Source organism: Acanthochromis polyacanthus, chromosome 3 (assembly GCF_021347895.1).
Source record: "Acanthochromis polyacanthus isolate Apoly-LR-REF ecotype Palm Island chromosome 3, KAUST_Apoly_ChrSc, whole genome shotgun sequence".
NCBI lineage: Eukaryota > Metazoa > Chordata > Actinopteri > Pomacentridae > Acanthochromis > Acanthochromis polyacanthus.
In genome coordinates this window covers 29,754,208-29,776,013 of record NC_067115.1, presented here as the reverse complement: position 1 = coordinate 29,776,013, position 21,806 = coordinate 29,754,208, and the positions used below count along the sequence as shown (strand labels likewise).

The window sequence follows — 21,806 nt, the reverse complement described above, 5'->3', positions numbered from 1 at the left end:
GGTCAATAATCTCTTCATCCCTTGATCAACCATTACAACAAGCAGCTGACCTGCATACTGATTATTATAAATTCTAATGAAGACAGCTAAGTTTAAAGAAATTTTTCAACATGTTCTACCATAAATACATGACATGTTTTTTTGACTATTTTAAAAAATATACAGCTTTATTCAGGGAGAGAAACATTTATTTCATTCAATTTTCAACAAATTTCCTGTACTTTTGAATCACTTTCAAGCATTCTGCACAAATTCTGAGCATTTTTTAGAATTTTCAGAAGCATTGTGGACTAATTTCGTGTCATGCTGCAAATTATAGAGTCAGGGGAAAATGCACAGCTTTAAAATCTTTACTATGTTGCAGCTGCTGCAAGAGATAGGAACTTCTGACCTGCTGTCTGCTACAGCTGCAATGATGAATTGTCAACTACTGGGATAAATAATGATGCAGTTTAAAGTTATTTTTTAAGAAGAACAAGTCTTATTCTGCTGATTCCAGCTTCTTAAATGTGAATATTTTCTATTTTTACTCCTTTCTGACAGTAAATTGAAGATCTCTGGATTGTGGAGAAAACAAGACATCTGAGGATATCGTCACTGATTTCCACCATCTTATAAGTCAAACAACTTTACAGATTATCCAGAATTAGAGTTAGTTGCAACCCTACTGTCTATCACTGAAACTTAAACAGGGCCCATTTTTACACACATGTTCAATTATTGCATAAAAAACTGATTTTATCTTGCACAAGAAAAACAGGAAACTCTGAGTACAGCAGAAGAGACATAAAACCACAAAAGCTGATCACACACAAGCGCAAACACTGTTGTTCAAAAGTTTGGGGTCATCCAGACAATTTCATGTTTTCCATAAAAAAACTCACACTTTTTTTCATGTGCTAACATAATTGCACAAGGGTTTTCTAATCATCAATTAGCCTTTCAACACCATTAGCTAACACAATGTAGCATTAGAACACAGGAGTGATGGTTGCTGGAAATGTTCCTCTGTACCCCTATGGAGATATTCCATTAAAAATCAGCTGTTTCCAGCTGGAATAGTCATTTACCACATTAACTATGTCTTGACCAAGGGTGTCAAACATGCGGCCTGCAGGCCAGAACCAGCCCTCCAGAGGGTCCAATCCGGCCGTGGGACAACTTTGCAAAATGTAAAAATTATAGAGAAGACATTAACTGTAGATTTTAAATTGGTAAAACTATAAATTTAAAATAATTTTTAGATCATGACACACTATTTTGATCATAAAGTAAAATATGATATTGCTCTTTTGTCATTTTGTGTCCCATTTGTGTAACATTTTGTCTTGTTTTTTGTCTTTTCTTGTCTGCCTTTTGTCGTTTGATGTTTTTGTCGTTGTGTTTCCTTTTTTGTGTCGCTTTTGTTTTTTGTCTTATTTTTGTCATTTTGTGTTTTGCTTTTGTCATTTTTTGTCTCATTTTTGTCCATTTTTTGTTGCTTTGTAATTTTTTGGTCTGATTTTTGTTTCGTGTCGTTTGTTGCATTTTTGTCATTTTGTTTCTCGCTTTTGTCATTTTGTGTCTCATTTTTGTAATTTTTGTCTTGTTTTTGAAGTTTTTTGTATTTTTTCGTCTTTGGCTTTTGTCATTTTGATTATGAAGTTAAATGCTACACAGATACATGTGACTAAATGTTTTGTGCCTTTGTAAACACTCTGATCTGTAAGCTGTCATGTGTAAATGAACTGAGGCATAATGTTGCTGAAATTGAACTTATTTTTTTAAAGAAATTTCAGGTTGTTTAAAATGTTTTGGAAAAAGATAATTCCTTAAATGTGAACATTTTTGCACTAAAACAAAGGAAAATTTTGAAGTTGAGGTTATTTATAGGTTATTAAGCTGTGATTTTACTGGTCACTTCAGATCAAGTTGGCTTGAATGTGGCCCCTGAACTCAGATGAATTTGACACTCCTGGTGTAGACTGTATTTCCGATTAATTTAATGTTATCTTCATTGAAAAAAAACTGCTTTTCTTTCAAAAATAAGGACTTTTCTAAGTGACCTCAAACTTGTGAACAGCACATACAAACATCTTTAGACTGAATTAAATCTTCTTAAAGACCCAAAACTTTAAAATACTCCAGTACATGAGACGTTTAAGAGTTTACCGATTCACCTCTTTTGGAAAACTTGCACAGTAACTCTATTAATAAATTTTAAAAATCCAAGCGAGGAAACCATCAGAGAATTTTCAGCTATTTCCCTGAAAGTTTAGTTTAGAAAATGATGATTTGGTGTTTGGACTGCTGCCATAACATCCTGTTCAAACAGGAAAACTGTCAAAATAGGGAAGGAAGGCTCTAAAAATAAACTGCTTTATTATGAAATCTGTTGAGAAAAACTTTGCCTGTGAACAGCAGGTCCTCTCCTGCAACAAACCTGCACACCAAAAACCTAACAAATACAGTGCTCACACAAACACCAGTCCAACAAAACAGGTCCCACCCCCGAGGTCACAAAGCCTTGAAAACACACTCCGACTGGCAAAAGCAAATCTTGTTTCTGACAAGTCCACCTGCACTCTAAGCCAAATATAACGTAACAACACCACAGCTCTATTATGTCTCTTATTACAGTTTGCTATCTGACTGTTGGATAGTTTTCAGAAACAGCGTAGACCACTGCTGCTCTCGCCATCTGCTGAGCACCAGTCACCCACGGCTCGCTGAGGACTCCTCCTCAGAACACTGTAATCAGGGACACTGGCACAAGGACAGGATTAAGAAACGAGGTGGAGCTGAGGAGCAGAACAGAGCGGCTCTCGAAAAAAGACTCGTCGTGGCCTTCAGCTTAAACAGTGTGAGCACATGATAATCTCAGTGCTGCAAAAATACATCAATAAACCTCACAGTGATCCGTTTGTCTTCCAGAGTGGACAGCAAGTAGGCAACTAAAACAGGACAGTGAAGGAAAACCTGATGGACTCACCAAAACCCACTCAGCTGAAATGTTAAGCTGTTGTGTGGTTTTAGGGCTGAAACATGATATTGTATTGAAATGCATGTAGGTTTGACACCGTCTCATAATGAAGGAAATCACTTTAATTTGAGGACAAAACAAAATGAAACAAATTAATGATTGAATATTCTCTGTAATAAATACTAATAAATTGATCAGTTTTCTTATTTGCATTCTATCAGCTGCAGTAACAGCAGTTTAAATGAGCCAAACATAAAAACAGACACAAGGGATTTCTGCATCAGCAACTAAATACATGTAGGTTCCCATGGCTTTGAGTTTTAGCGAAATATACTATATATGTACAATACTCCTATACAATACCCCACACATGTCCACCTGTGTTCTATCATGATGGTTATTTCTGTTGCACAGCGCGCTCATTTCCACTTTTGATGCTGCAACGCCAAGCACAGACTCCAATTACTCAATTAATCCCCAGAATAATCGATAAAATACTTGATTACTAAAATAATCGATGGCTGCAGCCCTAACTTGGTTTGTCGTGCAGACGTACCTGTTGTTTTTGTCCACAGCGATGCTCTCTCCTCCGGGGATCAGTTCCTTCACTTCTGTCATCCCGTAGTTCTCCCTGGTGATCTGAGGTGTGAACACAACAAACAGCTTGGAGTTCTTTGCAGGTTTTGACACAGTTGTGGCTCATAATTCAGCACGTATCAGTTAAAGAATGAGACTGGTGATATTCAAGTTTTACTCCAACAAGAAGACCAAAGCTAACACTGCTTCTAATAAGCATTTTCTTGTGTAGTCGAAGCAGTTTATAGCTCATTTCTCCATGTTCTAGACCTCTGTTGTTGTCGAAATACAACAAAAACAAATAAATATCCCACATAGTTGCATGTTTTCTTGCAAAACACGGGTAATGTATTTTTAGTCAATCCCACATACTAAGAGTGGGTAGCCTAGCCGCGCTAGACCCAGGTCTGAAGACGCAAGGGTCTAGGAACTCTCGACAGGGAGGGAGGCGGGCTAAAAGGTTGTCTTTCAAATCACTCTGCAGCAATTGGGTAGGTACACAACCAATCAGCGCAATAAATAGGCTGACATAGTTCCTAAAGTGCCGGAAATCAGAGGATGCGGGAGTTCGGTGAAGCCTTATTTATACAGTCAATGGGTGAAGCTCAAGTATATTACAGACATGTTAACAGAAAGATTATTCAGAGTCGGTGCTAATGGAGCTCAACGACTGTTGTCGACCCTGACAGAGAATTAAATTCGTTGCCGTGGGTTGTCTAGCTAGTTGTTTCCGGTTGTTTCTGTCAGAATCGTCGCGCCTCTGTCGTCACTTAGTTACGCCCGCCTTCTGACTCTACACTTCATGGTGATTCGTCAGCCAGTTTTAGGAGCATCCAACCTCGAGGCTTACCGAGGGTAACTAGACCCACCCTGGCAGAGAATTAAATTCGTTGCTGTGGGTTGTCTAGCGCGGCTAGGCTAAAGAGAGGGTAGATCAGCACGTGAAATATGAATACACCTGAGTCTTGTTGTGAGCATGCAGAAGTTTTCCTCTTAAAACATACATCTGATCACATAATTACCAGAGCAATTCCAATCGTTTGGTAATAAAATGCACTCAGAAACATATTAGGGTTTTGGTAAAGTCATAAATGACATATGCTTCAGAAGTATCTACAAGTATCAGTTTGCAGCAATATTTGTGATCTGGTCAAATTTTGTGATTGCACCAATCCCTAAAACATACATAACATCTTTCTCCCATAGCTGTACCCAAGTGACACGTATTACTCCACTGCTGAAAACCCCAAAAGATGCATTGTTTATTCTAGTTTGAGTCAAGTCTGTAAACGGCTACAGCCATCAGCTGTTTCAGGAAATAACTTTGCGTTTTGAAAAACAAGTAAAATATTAAAGTTGCAAGCAGCCTTGAACAGGTCTCCGCATCATCCTTGCTTGTCAGCGACTCCAAGCACGTCCACCAGGTGGCGCTATCACTGTGAATGTAGATCAGCTTAGGTATGTTATCAGGACTGTGATCACACACGTAAAGTTTGAGGCAGATTGGAGCATGTACAGCCTCGTTAGACAGCATTTCCTGTGTCATGGCAAATCGTCGAAATTATGCCAGACGTCATTTCCACACCCCACAGACTTGCTTATGGAGCATTTTGATAACTTTTGATCACCCACGCATGGTGGACATCCTGGCCAAATTTCAGCTCAGTTGGGTATACTCTGTTTGAATTAATAGCTATTGAAAATGTGCAAAAATGGGTGCAAAATTGTCCAAAACATGGCACATAATTCAAAATGGCAGACTGCCTGTTATGTTTAAGGTTTGGTTGTCAGTCACATTTTTTTGTGAAGTGATGAGTTACTTATGCCTATCAAATTTCATAGCTGTAGGTGACATGTCCTGGTCATAGAGCCTGTTTGAAATTTTCCAGGTGGCACAATTAATCCATTCTGGCTTTAAGTTCCATAAAATATAAAAAATTTTGCCAGTCTTGACATGTGAATTCTCATGCATTTAAGTGTTTTTAAGGCCTTCAAAACTGCGACTAAAAAAACTGGAGAAAAAATAAAAAGAAGAGACCAATGGATTTCAAGAGGGTCCTACACACTTCTGGTGCTCAGACACTAATTAGTGATCAGTTGTTAAACACTGACACCTTCAGTAGGAGTGACTGCTCAAGCTAAGAAATGTACCGAAGTAACACCAGCCTTATCCTAAACTTTCACATAAATCAGGGTTACACATGAAATGCTTCTCTTACTGCAAAGTTGAGAAGAAACGTCTCCTCTACATCTCCTCCTTCATAGTCCAGAAGCTGCTGTAGACTCCTGTAGAAAAAAAGCAAATCAATTAATGAAGACAGACGCTGCTAACAGTTGATTATGAAGCTATTGATCTTATCACAGTCACTGAGCTGATCAAAAATCTTCATGTGTTGGATTTAAAATAAGATCATCTCAACATTTAATAGCAGAATTAGCTTTAACATACATTTGTTGCTTTAACAACATCTGCAGCTCTGTGGCTAAATATCTGTTTTTCTCCTGCATCAAGCAGTTCAATCAATTCATCTAAGATTTAACTCTAACAACTGCATGGATTAAACAGATCAGAGAAGCGGTCGGTCAAGTTAGAGGCGGGATAATAAAATACTAGCTTATGACATGTACTGTTGTGGGACTTTTCCCGCAAAGAACATGCTGAATATTTACTGTGAATAGCCGGGAAACATGGAAAGAGATTGAAAATGGCCTGGCAAGAAATACTAGTTTGTCAAAGAGGGTGGAGTGTTATTGCCAGTTACCAAAAGCCAAACAATCCATCAAAAACTGGCGCAAATGTGTCTCTTTCTTGTCTGTGTGATGCGGTACGTTGTTTGCCTTCAGTCTGTCAAACTAGAACTGCTCAAAGAAGGCAGTCAGAATAAATATATTAAATGGTTTTACAGATACTGTTTCTTTTACGAGTGTGTCGTCTCAATAGCAACAGTCTGTGCAGACCCACTTCCAGGGAATTTGTCATCGCACTCCAGGATGATCTTTAAATCAATAGTCTACTGGAGACAATTAGGCGCTACTGAAACGCTGACTGTTTCTGCTCTAACTCCCATGAAGAGGCACTCAGCTTCAGCGGTACTTGAGAAAAAAAAAAACCTGGTTATGTAAGCAACAGACACAGTTTTATGTCCTGATGCCAAACCTGGAGAGCAATTTTTAGAGGTAACAGCAGGACTGGCACTGTTTGTGCAGGCAATCAGAATTCCTTTTTGAGGCTCTCTTACTCTCTATTCAAAGGACCTAAACAGAAATTCCCCTTTTCAACCGCGAGGACACACATAATGTGGACACAATCACACTAAATTGTTTGCCGTGTCTGGGAATTATGAAAGCAAGCATCTGTGTTGAGGAGACAAGCCAACATGCTGGGACAGAACGGTTACCCGGCCTCAGTGGGTGAGAGCTCCTTGAAGTCCTCCAGTGTTGGTAAAACATTAAGCAGCTTCTTGTAGAGAGCCAGGGGGAAGTGGAGGTCAACCACGGTGGAGTTGTAGATGGCCAGACCACAGATGATCCCAATCAGGTGAAACCAGTTCTGCTCTACAAAACACTGCAGATGGACACAGGAAAATGATTCCCCTCATTAGCACTTCACAGCTCCACCTGCATAAACACACAGTACCGCTCAAAAGTTTGCTGTTGCCCAGACAACTCACGCTTTTATTCATGTGCTAACATAACTGCACAAGGGTTTTCTAATCATCAGTTAGCCTTTCAACATCATTAGCTAACACAATGTAGCATTAGAACACAGGAGTGATGGTTGCTGGAAATGTTCCTCTGTACCCCTATGGAGATATTCCATTAAAAATCAGCTGTTTCCTGCTAGAATAGTCATTTACCACATTAACAATGTCTAGTCTGTAGTTACGGTTCATTTAATACTATTTTCATTGAAAAAACAAATTTAAAAAAAAAGGGCAGTGTATTTCTACTTGGACCAGGGTCAGTCTGATCACACATCAAAATCTCACAAGGTCAAAGACATGTAACATAATAACCATTTAAATTCATATTTACAGCATGATTCAAAGGTAAAAACATACATAACACAACTTTCTAATTAATAACCTGTTAGAACCTTAATTATGCCATTATGCTACATGTTCTATTTTCCAGCTGTTCCTCACCACAAGATTATAGCTGAAACATTTTAGCACAAAAATTAACCGAAAATTGAGACTGAGTCTAAAACCGTGCCTCTGTAAGCTAAACTTTACTGCAGTTAAGCAGAAACAATGTTTTGAATGTTCCGAGTTTAGTGTACAAGTACAGCTGAGGGTGAACCGCGGATCGTCTCGCGGCAAGTCAAAACTGATAACCAGCAAGCCACTGTGCAGCCACTTATGTAACTACTGACAGTCCAAGTTCAGGATAATGTCCCCTGATGGAGGAGTGTGTTTTGTAAACCTCAGAGTTACCAAAGTTATACAGCATCACTACGTGTATATAATGGCAGAAATAACAGCTCTTCCTGGAAAACACACTTTCAGGTCAAACAACTGTCCACACACAATCTGAGGACCCATTAAAGGTTTCTTGCTATCGTGAAAAAGCTTCCAAACAAAAGCTGAAACAGGTGGTCAGTGAATTTATTAAAATATTGACTCAAAATACTGCCTCTTAACAGATGGCAAATCCATTTAGCACATTTGAAAGATGCTTTCAGGACATCGTCTCTGACAGTAAATGGGGCCACATCCCTTTTCTTTGACTTTAAGTGGCAGCAGCCATCACACATGGGGATAAATATTCAATAAATACACGGCACAGCAGTGGGAACATCACTAATTATTTAAATCTAGCTGGCTAGAACTAGCTTTATTGTCCTACATGCTCGTTCTGCACAGCAAACAGGTGAGCTGCTACACACACATCAGAACAAAGTGACTCCAGTACCAACGCAGCAGTCAGCAAGTCCAAGTATCTTAAGTTCAGTATTTTTGGAATATAAAGTACATTATTAGGGGAAGTTGTAAGTTTTCCTTCATAAATGCAATATTTTACACTGTACCGCATTCCGCTAACAAGTTACTGTAGAGCACGGGTGTCAAACTCACTTCAGGGGCCACATTCAGCCCAATTTGATGTCAAGTGGATCAGACCAGTAAAAACGCAGCATATTAACCTATAAATATAAAATAGACAACTCCAAATTTTCACTTTGTTTTAGAGGAAAAAAAGTACATTCTGAAAATGTTCATATTTACTGAACTATCTTTGAACAAAACATTATGAACAATCTTAAACTTCTGAAGAACAATAAGTCCTAATCATCAAAATGTTCAAAATCTGTTCTAAAGTGAAAAATAAACATATTTCAAACATGAACTCATTCTTGTGTGGACAAAAATATAAAACAAACAATAATACAAATGATTATTCTTAATCAAAATGGCATAAAAACAGATTGATTCTTATACAGGTCATTTTTGACCCATTTATGAAAAGGTGTAGGGTCCAATCACTGGAGCATCTAAGGCAGTGGTTGGCAACTGGCGGCCCGCGGGCCAAAACTTGCCCGTCAGGAATAATATCTGGCCCGCCAGATGATTTTGAAAATTTGATTTGGCACGGAGCCAAGCCAGTCTGTCACTGCAACATGAAACTCTCGTGGTCGGCTGCTGCCGGTCATTTCCGTGTTTGCGCTACTGGTCGGACACGGTTGTACCAGCCAGATTTCACTGAGCAACAGTGTGTGCAAAACATGTGTGTGTCTCAGGAGTCATTTTTAATACATCTGTGATCAGAATTGAGACGTGTGTCCCAAGCAGCGGCGATCAGCTGTAGAAGCTTTGCTGCTCGCGGTACCTCACCGCACCCCCACCCGCTCGCGGAATCGGAGCACAACCCCACCACAGGTTGGCCTGCTGTTCTATTGTTTACAAACATTTTGGCCCGAAGCCGCATCTACTTGCCGACCCCCAATCTAAGGGTTAAAGGATTGTGTCACCCAAATTACACAAGAGAGAATATCTGTCTGAAATTTGATCAAAGATTAAGACATCATCTCCAGAAACAGGGTCATTGTTATTCTGGACAAAAAAATGCTACCCCATGAACATAAATGTCATTAAATATGTAAAGAAAACTACTTTCTAGTAAAAATGACAATCTCTGTGTCACTCCAGTGAACAGCCTCTCATCCTTTGCAACTGTCGGTGGATTTGTACAAACACCTTTACCTTGACATTTCAGTGTAACAAAGATAATGTAACTAAAACAACCATTTCCTTTATCAACAATGAAACGCTGAGTGTGTTTAACTGTCTGCAGCTGTGGTTCTTAAAGAAATCTTTATTTCTCTACATCCTGTTTTAAATTCAAACTAAAATGTTCAACAAACAGTTTTCGATTCAAAATTAAACTGCAAAGTCTGATGAAGACCACAGGTGAGCAATCTCCATGGCAACTGACAAACTCTATAAATGTGAATGGAGTGGATGAGTTTTGGTCCAGCTGCTCTTTCCATGGTCAATAAGGAACATTCATGAAGTGGAGACATGTTTTGTCTCATCAATTTCAAGGCTGGATCAGAGAGAAGTGGGGAAAAAAAGGATATGACTTCAGTTAGGGTTAAGTATTGAATGCTAGCTTACTTTGTCTGAGAACCACAACAGGTTGGAGTCTTTGTAATGAGTGAACATCCCATAAACGGGATCCATCAGCTCCTTCAACAGCAGCAGGAAGAACTCTTTAGTTACTCCGCCTGCATCTACGGCCTCCTCTCCATCGAAGATCACCTGGATGGAGGGCGAGATCGATAAGAAGGGTGGAAACAAGCAAGAGGAAAGCAAACTAAAGAACCAAAGTCACTTTTTCTGTTCAGACCTGGCTCTCACCTTGAGGGGTTTTTTGAGGTCCACGTCAGAGTACATGGTGAGCTCACGCAGCGTGTCACTTACTAAATGGTTCCTACGCACATGGAGCACCAGGTAAGGGTTCCTAGCAAGGTGGGGCTCCAGCGTGAGCAGCATGAAGACATTATGTAGGTTTGCACCGCTGACTGCCATCTTGGTAACGGACACAGGCGGAGGTGAGAAGGAAAACAGAGACAATAAAATATTAACTCACAATTACAATAAAATCTGCTATATTTTACCAGACTAAATAAAACACAAGCAGTGCTATTGTTCTTCATGCATGTAGCACAAACAGAAATACTTCTCCATCAGTAGCAGGTACCTGCATTTGCAGTTCAGCATCAGTTTGCAGCATGGTTGTCTTGGCTTGGGCGTTCAGTATGAACGGGTAGGCACATAGGTTCACTGTGAGAAAGTCACTCTGCAAAGAATAAATATTTATCCTTATCACACTACCAAAATCAAAATGAGTCGGATTAAATACAACATGCTTAAAGCTTTGAGGATTGAAATTCAATCTCTAGATTATCTTTACCTGCGCAGGGGATGAGCCCGTTTTCTAGAAACCAAAACAAGAGACAGAAAATGAAAAAATGTCAAATGCAGTACCGTAAGAAGATTTTAAATTCCCTTCAATTTCCTGTGACACCCGTGGATAGCTACAACCGAGGCACACCCACTCTGTAAAGCATTTATGAATACACGGTGTTCCAAATTATTATGCAAGTAGGATTTCAGTTGAATAAACATTTGGTTTTTGGTTCATCAATGAAACGTTTCGCTTGTGTTGTTTCTCCTGCTTGTTGAAAACACTAACATCAATTTCAGGCAGTTTTGATAATACATTTGGCAGGTTAGTCTAATTAAAGGTAAACTACTTAAGGAGGTTGTTCCAAATTATAAAGCAAGTCAACGGTTTCATGCAATATGGGGAGGAAGAAAGGCCTTTCTGCAGATGAAAAGTGTGAAATATTGCAATGCCTTCCAGAATGGATGAAAACACTGGAAATTTCACAAAAATCTAAGAGTGCTCATCGTCTTGTGAAAACATATGCGTTCGATTCAGAGCACAGACGGGTTCGTTTTCAGATAAAGGTGTATTGAGAATGATTTCTGTCAAGTACATACATCGTATTAAGAAAGCAGCTGTTAAAAGGTGTATTTTGGCCACTGGTAATCAATGTTCTCAAGGAGAAATGTTTACAGTGGGCTTAAAAATACCTGAAGACCATTTTTTAAACAGTTTTAATCACTGATGAATGCTGTGCTAGACTGGATGTTCCAGATGGATGGAGTTCTGGATGGCTGGTGGATGGCCTCCGTATCCCAACAAGGCTGCAACGTCAGCAAGGAGGTGGTGGAGCGATGTTCTCGGCAAGAGTAATGGGGAGTGAACTGCTAGGCTCCTTTTAGGTGTGTAAAGGTGTCAGAATGATCTCTGTAAAATATGTGCTAACTGATTGTTTCTTGCTCGTTGTCTTCCAGGGTAAAATCATTTTCATGCAAGACAATGCACCATCGCATGCTGCAAAGAATACCATTGAGTTCTTGTCCGCTATGGACATAGAGGGAGAGAAAGTCATGGTGTGATCACCATCATCCACTGACCTCAATCTTAGTGAGAACCTGTGCAGCATCTGTATAAGGAAGATCTATGAAGTTGGACAGCAGTATATCTGAAAACAGCATCTCTGGGAGACCATTCTGGTATAAACGAATGAAATCCAGGCAGAAACTATACATGGATTCACAAGTTTGATGAATAGCAGAGCTGTGAAGGTGATATCCAAGAAGGGCTCCGATGTTAACATGCAAATTGACCTGTAAAGATGTTATTGATTGAAAGAGAAAAACTACCTCCTAATGCAGAAAATATAACAGATTTCCATTTTGTGTGCATAATAATTTGGAACACTGTACTTTGAGATATTTAAAAAAATACTTTTGCCATCACCTGAAGTTTTGTTAAGAGAACCCTGGTTATAATGTAGTAGTTGATGGTTTAAAAAAATTGTAACGACTGTCATTTGTATTGACTATTTAGGAAAAATGAACAAAAACAGCATAACAACTTGGTACACAATGTAAAAGTCCACGTGGAGCAGTGCAGAAGATCCCAAATGAAATGTTTGTGTAACACTGCCAGAGAACGTCAGTACTCACAATCTCGGCTCTATTCAGAAACCATTTGAGGTAGTCTTCCTGAATGTCCACGAGGTTGGTGATGTCAGGGATATAAAAGCGGCTGTACTCCACATGGTTGGCCTTTAAGTTTACCTGGCAACAAGGAACAAACACCTGTCTGAACACCAGGAAATGTCACGGTAGGCTACAGATCATCAAGAACCATCTGGTCAGGGCCGACAGACCTCCTCCTCAGACTGAACTGAGGAACAATGCACAGCTAAGCGTGTATTCACAGGTGCAGCAGGTGGCATTTGTGGATACCTTGTGGAGTTTCTCCAGCAGCCTTAGCGTGGCCAGAAAATAGTTCTCATACCAGACAGGTACGAGCACCGTCTTGCCTCCTGTTAGCATAAACACTACGATGCTCTTGTACATGTCGACCATTCTGGTGAACACGCTGCCGTCCACCAAACACCACCAGTTATCTGCACGGACAGAACAGAGAGTTTAACACCGGTGACCTCAAACATGCTAACATTTTACTAGAAGTTACACTGTGGTTGTAACTCATTTCTGGTTTGTTTCGTAACATATTAATGTATGAGCGCTATTAGCATATGGTTTCTGTACAAGATCAATAAATGTGAAAAACCAGGATCCATTCTGTTTGTGTAGTCATGGAAGTAGTCGTTAAGGTTTTAGAACAGTTAGTGAAATCCCCTAGTTTTTCCTGTGTATGCCTCTTTTGATTTGCATCGATCTAATATTCAAACAGAGCTGTGCCATATCGCCGACAAGATTGAACACCAGAGTATCGGGTCAGCGCAGGACTGGTCAAGCTACCGACGAAAGCCAGTAGATAAGGCGGAAAAATAACAACGCCTTCGAGTCATCCTTCACTGAATCCAAACCAGCACACACTGCTGAAGCACAGCATTCCTATGTAAGGAAGGAGTGAGCTGCCGCTTTTGGTTTAATGTGTTTTCTCTTGTTTAAGTAGAAAGGGATGAAAGACTTAGTGTTTATTTTAACCATTTTTATTTTCTATCCCGAGGATAGTGTGTTTTGTTTGGTATGCTGGCTTTTGGCTCACTCTGAATTTGATCTATAAATTACCACTGATTTGGTTTTGTGTTAACCACAATTTTTGTTATCACATCACATTTTATTGGAAACTAATTATAAATGTCTTGGAGAAAACGTGTTGTGTGGCTGCTTGGGACATGTGAAGGATGGCATTTCATGTTGAGGCTGGGTGTAACACCCTGCCTGCTTCATCTTTCAAATGTCCAACATTTACTTCAGGCAGTGACTGAGCCCCTTCCTCCAAAGCACTCAGTAACACCAGCAACGCTATTGGGGAGTGTTGTTCAATCTTGTGTGATACAATGTGCATACCAATACAGCATCCAAGTATCTCAACAATGCATCGAAAAATTACTCTTGACCAACTTCAAAAATAGTTATTTAAACCATTGTTTATTAGGTTAACCTCTAGCCTCTAATTAAAAATAACAAACAAAAAAGCACTCAGAGAGCAAAGTGCTCCACCAAGGCTGCTCAGTCGTATCATTTTCGAAGGTTGAAATCTTGAAAAAAATTTGTAGCAGAAATCACGGCAACATAGAATGTGGCCATTTAATACAGATGTACCCACAAACAAAATAATGTTGCGCTGAGCACAGGCGTGTGTTATTCATGTGTACATCATGTACGGATAACGAATCATGTGACCTAAATATGTAGCGGGCAGCGGGAATTGATGGGACTTGGAAACACCCCCACAATTTAATCAACTGTTCCTTGTATCATTTCCGATGGATAAGTCTGCAACACGATCATGTGATGGTCAGCAGGCAGCTGACGTAGTGTTCAATTGTTGTCATAGCTACAGTTACGCCATGTCGCTATCTCGTAATGATACAGAAATGTTTAACAAATCCATGGATCCAGACTAAGCTGCATCACTGCCAAAATCTAATCACTTGATCTTTGTGTCATTTTTGACCTTCCCTGAAAATTTCATCCAAATTCGTAAGTCCGTTTTTGAGTAACGTTGCAAACAGACAGACAAACGGACAAATCAAAGCTGATCGTTACATAACTCCACCATTCCTTGGCAGAGTAATAAGACTCAAGAGTAGCCAGAGTACAGATTCTTAGTGTGTTGCAAAACTTTCCTTTGTTTGTGTCTCACAGGGAAACTCCCGGACCAGCTGCCAGCTGAACTTTATCTCTGGCAGGAAGACTTTTGATTTTTTTTTTTTTAAACAATTTTTTTCATTTAGGCTCCATTGTTTTTTGTAGGATTTTCATCTGTTCCTGAGATATCTGACCAAACACAGGTGACATGGATATTGGAATAGCATGATCTTGCAAATATGATACCTAATACTTTGCTGGGATTGGCATCGAGCCGGAGAATGGCCATTGCCAGGGGTATAGTGAGGCGGATGTAGTTCTTGGAGTCCTGCAGCGCTGGATATTCAGACAGGATGAGGTAGATCCTCATGGCCTCGACATCGGGAGGGGAGCGCGGCAGCTGAGGGATCAACATACTCTCAAAACTCTTGGTGGCCTAAACAAGAGAGAGGACACAGATATCAGACTGCTTTTTTGTTGTTGTTGTTTTTTTTTACATTTTTATTACTATAGCTGAAAGAAACAGTATTTATAGCTGTACAGACAAAACTATTTGAATGTGTTGTTATGCTACATGCTTGAAAGTTCAAAGTAAACCAGACAAATTTATGGAATATTTCCCATTTCAAAACAGGTCAGATCCACCAGGCAGCAGGAGCAAAAATGATCAGTCACTAAATTTTAGGCGAGGCTTTTAGTGGCTGGGAATGCGACCTCAGTGTGCTCACAGATTATACTTCATGTTGGGTTTAGTTGTACAAGTCCCAAACCTAACATGACGGAGCCAGTGTTAGAGGTTGTGAGTCAGTCCTACGTCTGTGGCAGCACTTGATGTACTTTCAAAACAAACCAGATTTCCACATGGATGCTTCTTGTAGTCGATAGCTTCAAAGCAAATGCTGTGTCATACCCCAAAAACACTAAACGGGAAGTGTTTTGTGGGTTCTAAGAGGAAAACTAAAACTTTTTTTTATTATAGACACGAATGGCTTTCAAGATTAATATAGAATGGAAAATGAGAACATTTCAAAGTGGATAACGATTCCTTATGCCAAGGCAATGGAGTTATAGCTAAACAGCACCCAAAAATTGGCTATCATATTATAAAACTTCCCCTAATTTCCCAAGATTTTCTTACTTCATTTTGGGGCCAGTAAGCATATATGAGGAATTACGTCCAATATTTGGTTTCCTCCTAGCCTCGTTTTGCCCTCCATCATCTCCTGAGACACATTTCTGCCACTTTGGCCACTAAATGCTTCACAATTCTCAACAACTTCGGCAAGGCTCACGTGAGCAGTGAGATTAAACCCAAACAGAGAAGACGCAAGATGAAAAAACGATGAGCTGAAACACGCTCCAATGTTCCGCAGAGATTCACCCACTGTTAATATAATAATTCTGATTTGTGCAGTTCAGGGGTGTCCAACTCATTTTAGTTCATGGGCCACATTCAGCCCAATTTGACCTCAAGTGGGCCGGACCAGTAAATTCAGAGCACAATAACGTATAAATACCCACAACTCTGAATTTTTCCTTTGGTTTAGTGCAAAAAAATTTCACATTTAAGGAATTACCTATTTACAAAACATTATGAACCACCTGAATTGTTTTAAAGAAAAATAAATTCAATTTCAACAACATCATGCTTCAGTTTATCATTTAAACATTACAGCTCTTACAGATCACAGGGAGTCTATAAAGGCACAAAACATTTAGTGACAGGTATCTGGAACTGAATGACATAGTATTTTACTTTACACAAAACGACAAAAGCAAAAAACAAAATAGCAAATAAAAAAAACAGACAAATGCCATGAAATAAAACTAAAAAGACAAAATGCTATAAAGGGACAAAAAATGGACAAATGACAAAAACAAGACAAAAAACTACATAAGTGACACAAATGAGACAAAAATGCGAGAAACAAAACAACAAAAACACACGCGAGGCAAAAAAACCCTCACAAAACACCAAAAACGATGCACAAAACAACAAAAAAGCGAAACACAAAATGACAAAAATAACGCAAAAAACACAAGTGAGACAAAAAGGAAACACAAAATGACAAACACAAAAGACAGACGACAAAAGTCAGAAAAAAAGACAAAAAAACAACAAAAACAAGACAAAATATTACAAAAATGAGACACAAAACAACAAAAGAACAATATCACATTTTACTTCATGATCAAAACAATTTATCATGGTCTAGAAATGATTTTTAAATTCATGCTTCTACAACAATTTGCACTTAATGTCTTCTCTGTGATTTTTACATTTTACAATGTTGTCCCGCGGGCCGGATTGGACCCTCTGAAGGGCCGGTTTTGGTCCATGGGCCGCATGTTTGACACCCTCGGTGCAGCTTTAACATCGTCATCCTTAAATGATCTGACTGAGTGGAGCATGATCCCAAGCACGAAACAAAACCAATAAGTGTGTGTTTTCGTGCTCATAAAGTTTCATTATTGCTATTTGCGCAAAGAAAATTGAGGTGTTTTTTTTTTAAAAGCTAGCTTTATTTTAAAAGTAGTGCACGTGGCAGCTCAGTGGGGGATTTTCTGCATTTATGCCTCTGTTCAGATAAAGAAAATGGGACAACAGTACTAGTTCTACACATCGATGTTGTTGAAACACAGGAAATGATGCTAGGAAATCCAAAAAGGAGACAAAAATGTTCATACACATATATTTAAGAGAACTCAGTCAGACAGTACCTGCTCCAGAAGTCCAGAGAAGGCCGGTTTGTTCAGAGTCTCAAACAGCATTCTGACAGAGTTGAGATCAATGCCTGGGATCTTTGGGTTGGTTTTGAAGTGGTTATCATCACTGAGGAAACACAGAAAATACAGCTCAGTGCTCATTAAGGATAAAAATAGGTCAGGGTTCAGATTTGGGAGCTTAATTGTAAAGCCTTGATGTAAAAATACACGTTGCTTTGGATTAAACATAAATCTCAACATGAGCGAAGGTTAGGTCTACACACAGGCCAAACGTATTTAAATCAATCCCTGAGCAGATGTTAACACCATAAACACACCCACAGCAAAGGCAACAAAACCCTCAACATGAGACACAGCATCTACCGTAATTTCCGGACTATTCAGCGTACCTGAATATAAGCCGCACCCACTAAATTTAAAAAGAAAAAGTTTTGTACATATATAAGCCACACCTGACTATAAGCCGCAGGTGTCCACATTGTAACATGAGATATTTACACTGAAACATTTTATTTAACTTGTAATTAAATATACTTTCTTTCCGAACAGTGCCTGCAACACGGCAGTGAAACACATTGAGTCAGTCCATGCACACTGCCAACTCCAACGCGCTTAGCTTAGCGCACTAGAGCTAAAACTTATCTTTAAGTTTTTTATTGTATTGTATATCATAGTGGTGCATTTCGCTCTGCCTGTTTCCACACTCGTGTCTGCAACACACACACACAGCTGCAGTGCTCCTCCTTACATCACACACACACACTCTCTCACACACACACCTTAACCTGCCGAGGTTAAAGGAGAGCAGGCTTGGCCTGCAACAGCTGCATCATACGCATTTCTTCGTGTTTTCCATGATGAGGGTGTGTGTATGAAGCACAGAATGATTGATCTGAAGAATTTAGTGAGTGTTTGATTTAATTTGAACAGTGTCAATGGTCCACTGTGACCTGTTTGGTAATTTTATTGGTCTGATGTGACGAGGCTAAATTTAATGATGGCATGAAGCTCGCACGTAAAAATCTGTACATTAGCCGCATCGTTTTATAAGCCGCAGGGTCCAAAGCGTGAGAAAAAAGTAGCGGCTTATAGTCTGGAAATTACGGTATTTACAACCTTCACATTCGTATATCACGGGTTTTATTTAGTCATAACACAAACATATCGGACCTTATCCCGAGGAGATTGTTTGCCAAACAGAAAACTCTGATGTAGACAGTAAAGTCGCCCTGCAGAACTAGTGAACTGTGAGTCAGACCGACCATCCATTATCTACATGGCTCAGTCCTCACTGGGGTCGCAGGGGGCTGTAGTCTATCCCAGCTGACTTAGGATGAAGACATGGGACACTATCACAGAGCTACATACAAACAATCACACACACCTACAGATAATTTAGAGTTACCAATTAACCTGCACATGTTTTTGGACTGTGGGAGGAAGCCAGAGTACCCAGTGAAAACCCACACATGCAGAGGGAGAACATGCAAACTCCATGTAGAAAGATCTTGTGAAGGCTGGGACATGAACCAGGGATCTTCTCATAGGCTGCATTGGGACCATGGAAAAAGTGCCTAGAAAGTGAATTTCGTTCCACTCACGTGGATCTACATGAACTCTGCTTTATAAGATATATCTATTGCTAATTAGTACCCCAAAAAAGTTTCTACTCACCATTTCCAGTCATTTTTTAATAATTAGCGTTTTTGCGTCGGCCTTTTTTTACTGTGGCGTAGTGATATTTACACGGGCGGACTAGGATTTGCAGTGCGTGCAGCGGTTTTTGGTCACGTGGACCAATAGGAGCCGAGTCTTGTTGCTGTGGTATCAGATAAACATCCAACATGGTGTCGACTGTATCTAGCAGAGATACCACCGAATATGACGAAAAGAAAAGAAAGACAAGGAAACTGCCTTCAAAAGTTACTAAAAAAGGATCGAAACGATGCTATATGCATCTCACAGATGTCCAGGGCGAAGACGTGCAGGACTTTACACAGAAACGGTGGGACGCTTACAGTGGCTTTCTCTATATATTTTTTTAAACGCCGGTTGCAGAAGGCTGCTGAGCTGAAGGAGGACACCAGCGTGCTTTTGCACATTAAAGAAAAAGACTGTGCGGCCCTGTAGGTGCAGTACCACAGGACCAGTTACACACAGTACACAAAGTTTTTGTCAAGGCCTATGGAAACAAATACTGCAACACCAGGTGAAGCGTGAGTTATTACAATGCATTAACATTTTATTACACATTGTACATTTCAAAATGAGGCATTGACAAACAACATAGTCTTTAATTTGTTTAACTGTAGTTCCGAAAACCTATTTGTTAATTTTATTCAGGAAAAATTGGCGGAATAGACAAGCTTAGATAATCTTGACTGGATGATTATGTAAATATGACATGGCTGCAACAGTTTACACATGGTTTGTGTGTGTGTGCGTGTGTTTTTCAGAACTGAAACACCCTTCACTGACAGCTACAATTTCTTCTGTGAGACTGTCATCCGTCAAAGGATTATAGTTGACCAGGAAGTGCTGCGAATAGACAAGCTACGAAAGACATTCATGGACATAGTGAAGAATCAAGAGGGTCTTCATGCTTCAGAATACAGGTAACAGAAATATCATGTGTCTCTCTCATGGTTCTTGTAAACAAAAAAAGTAAATACTACAAGGTTAATTGCTATTGACTTATTCTCACAAAAAAGGGTATGCGCGTATGTTTATGTAAACACACACGTGCATGTGCACACACATACTCATCTTTCCCCATATTTTTTGTGTTTCAGGCAGGATCTACTGAAGAGGCGGCTGACGTGTGACTTCCCGCAGCTCATTTTCCACTGCCCTGCCAAGAGAAACACCAGTGAACTTGTTTTTGTTGAGACACTGTCAGCTGATAGACTATTAAAAAAGATACCTCCACAGTCAGGTACATCTACTGAGTCCACTGAGGTAAGCCAAGCTGAAAGCCAAACTGAAAGTGACAGAGAACACATGGCTAGCACAACATCTGGATGACTAAAAATCCTGCCCCTGATAGTGTTTTGCAGATAGTCCACTGCAGTTGCAAGACAACCAAATGTGAAATTGAAAGATGTTCTTGTATGTCTGCAAGACTGTCTTGTACAGATTTATGTCGGTGCCAAGCATGCGAGAATGTTTCAAAAGAAACAGACAACAGAGCTGTATGGGATGATGACTTTGATGAAAGTGATATTGATGAGTAATATACACACCATGTCACCATGTACAGTTTTTCTTTGTCTTTCTTTATTTTTTTTCTATATTTGTATGTATATTAATCTATATTTTCATATTCAGAGAGACTGCCGTATTTGAATAAATGTTTTATACCATACTTGTGAATGAGTCTGACCTTTGGTGCATTTATTTTTTTTGTCTTATTCCATTTTTGCCATTATTCCGATTTAGGAGGGCGTGGTAGCAATTCGGTTGATTTTCAGCCATTTATGGCCATGGTGTGCATTTTTTATTTTATATCTTTCATTACACAGTAGGTTGTGATATTTTTAATATATGACACATAAGCTTTTAGCTAAATTTACTATATATTTCATTGTGCTGGGTGCAAATCACTTAAGTTGAAGCATTTCCTTCAATATATTAGCTATATTTCTCACTCTGAATTCACCTATGTGTACACTAAGGCACCGATACTTGTTTCAAATGTTTGGTAGATGTGTTTATGACATTTGATAAAGATTTTGTGTTGCCAGAATAAACATAGCACTTAAAACAAGCAAAAACAGCAGCACCAGATTTTCATTTTTTGGGTATTCTCATAAAGATACATTTCTGGCTGGTGACAAAGTTCGGACAAATATTCTGAGTAGAACTTTTAACCCAGAGTCTAGAAGGGTATTGTCTATGAAAAAATGCATTGAACACGTAGATCCAGCGTAGTGGAGCGAAATTCACTTTCTAGGCACTTTTTCCATGGTCCCAATACAGCCTCGATGCATATAGCATCGTTTCGATCCTTTTTTAGTAACTTTTGAAGGCAGTTTCCTTGTCTTTCTTTTCTTTTCGTCATATTCGCTGGTATCTCTGCTTGATACAGTCGACGCCATGTTGGATGTTTATCTGATACCACAGCAACAAGACTCGGCTCCTATTGGTCCACGTGACCAAAAACCGCTGCACGCACTGCAAATCCTAGTCCGCCCGTGTAAATATCACTACGCCACAGTAAAAAAAGGCCGACACAAAAACGCCAATTATTTAAAAAAATGACTGGAAACGGTGAGTAGAAACTTTTTTGGGGTACTAATTAGCAATAGATATATCTTATAAAGCAGAGTTCATGTAGATCCACGTGAGTGGAACGAACCAACACAATCTCGTTTAGCCAATACAGCCTATCACTG

General features: G+C 39.5%; 1 protein-coding gene and 1 long non-coding RNA gene across 3 annotated transcripts in view; one reads left to right on the top strand and one right to left on the bottom strand.

The window, feature by feature from the left end:
* The window catches only part of herc3 (HECT and RLD domain containing E3 ubiquitin protein ligase 3), a 49,891-nt gene that overhangs the window by 6,090 nt on the left and 21,995 nt on the right, over positions 1-21,806 (bottom strand). Inside the window, exons 12-22 of the mRNA XM_051946191.1 lie at positions 17,407-17,518; positions 14,932-15,121; positions 12,865-13,028; positions 12,580-12,693; positions 10,952-10,975; positions 10,739-10,837; positions 10,396-10,566; positions 10,153-10,296; positions 6,937-7,103; positions 5,758-5,824; positions 3,519-3,601 (exon numbers count right to left, since the gene is read on the bottom strand). Of these exons, the coding sequence (XP_051802151.1) occupies positions 3,519-3,601; positions 5,758-5,824; positions 6,937-7,103; positions 10,153-10,296; positions 10,396-10,566; positions 10,739-10,837; positions 10,952-10,975; positions 12,580-12,693; positions 12,865-13,028; positions 14,932-15,121; positions 17,407-17,518 (1,335 nt within the window). The remainder of the gene's footprint in view (positions 1-3,518; positions 3,602-5,757; positions 5,825-6,936; positions 7,104-10,152; positions 10,297-10,395; positions 10,567-10,738; positions 10,838-10,951; positions 10,976-12,579; positions 12,694-12,864; positions 13,029-14,931; positions 15,122-17,406; positions 17,519-21,806) is intronic.
* LOC127533391 (uncharacterized) lies at positions 19,245-20,776 on the top strand. 2 transcript variants are annotated; one of them, XR_007941130.1, is made up of 3 exons: positions 19,245-19,621; positions 19,869-20,027; positions 20,205-20,776. It is a non-coding gene; the product is annotated as an uncharacterized LOC127533391 (long non-coding RNA). The 2 variants fall into 2 exon arrangements; XR_007941131.1 differs by having other exon boundaries at positions 19,245-19,628.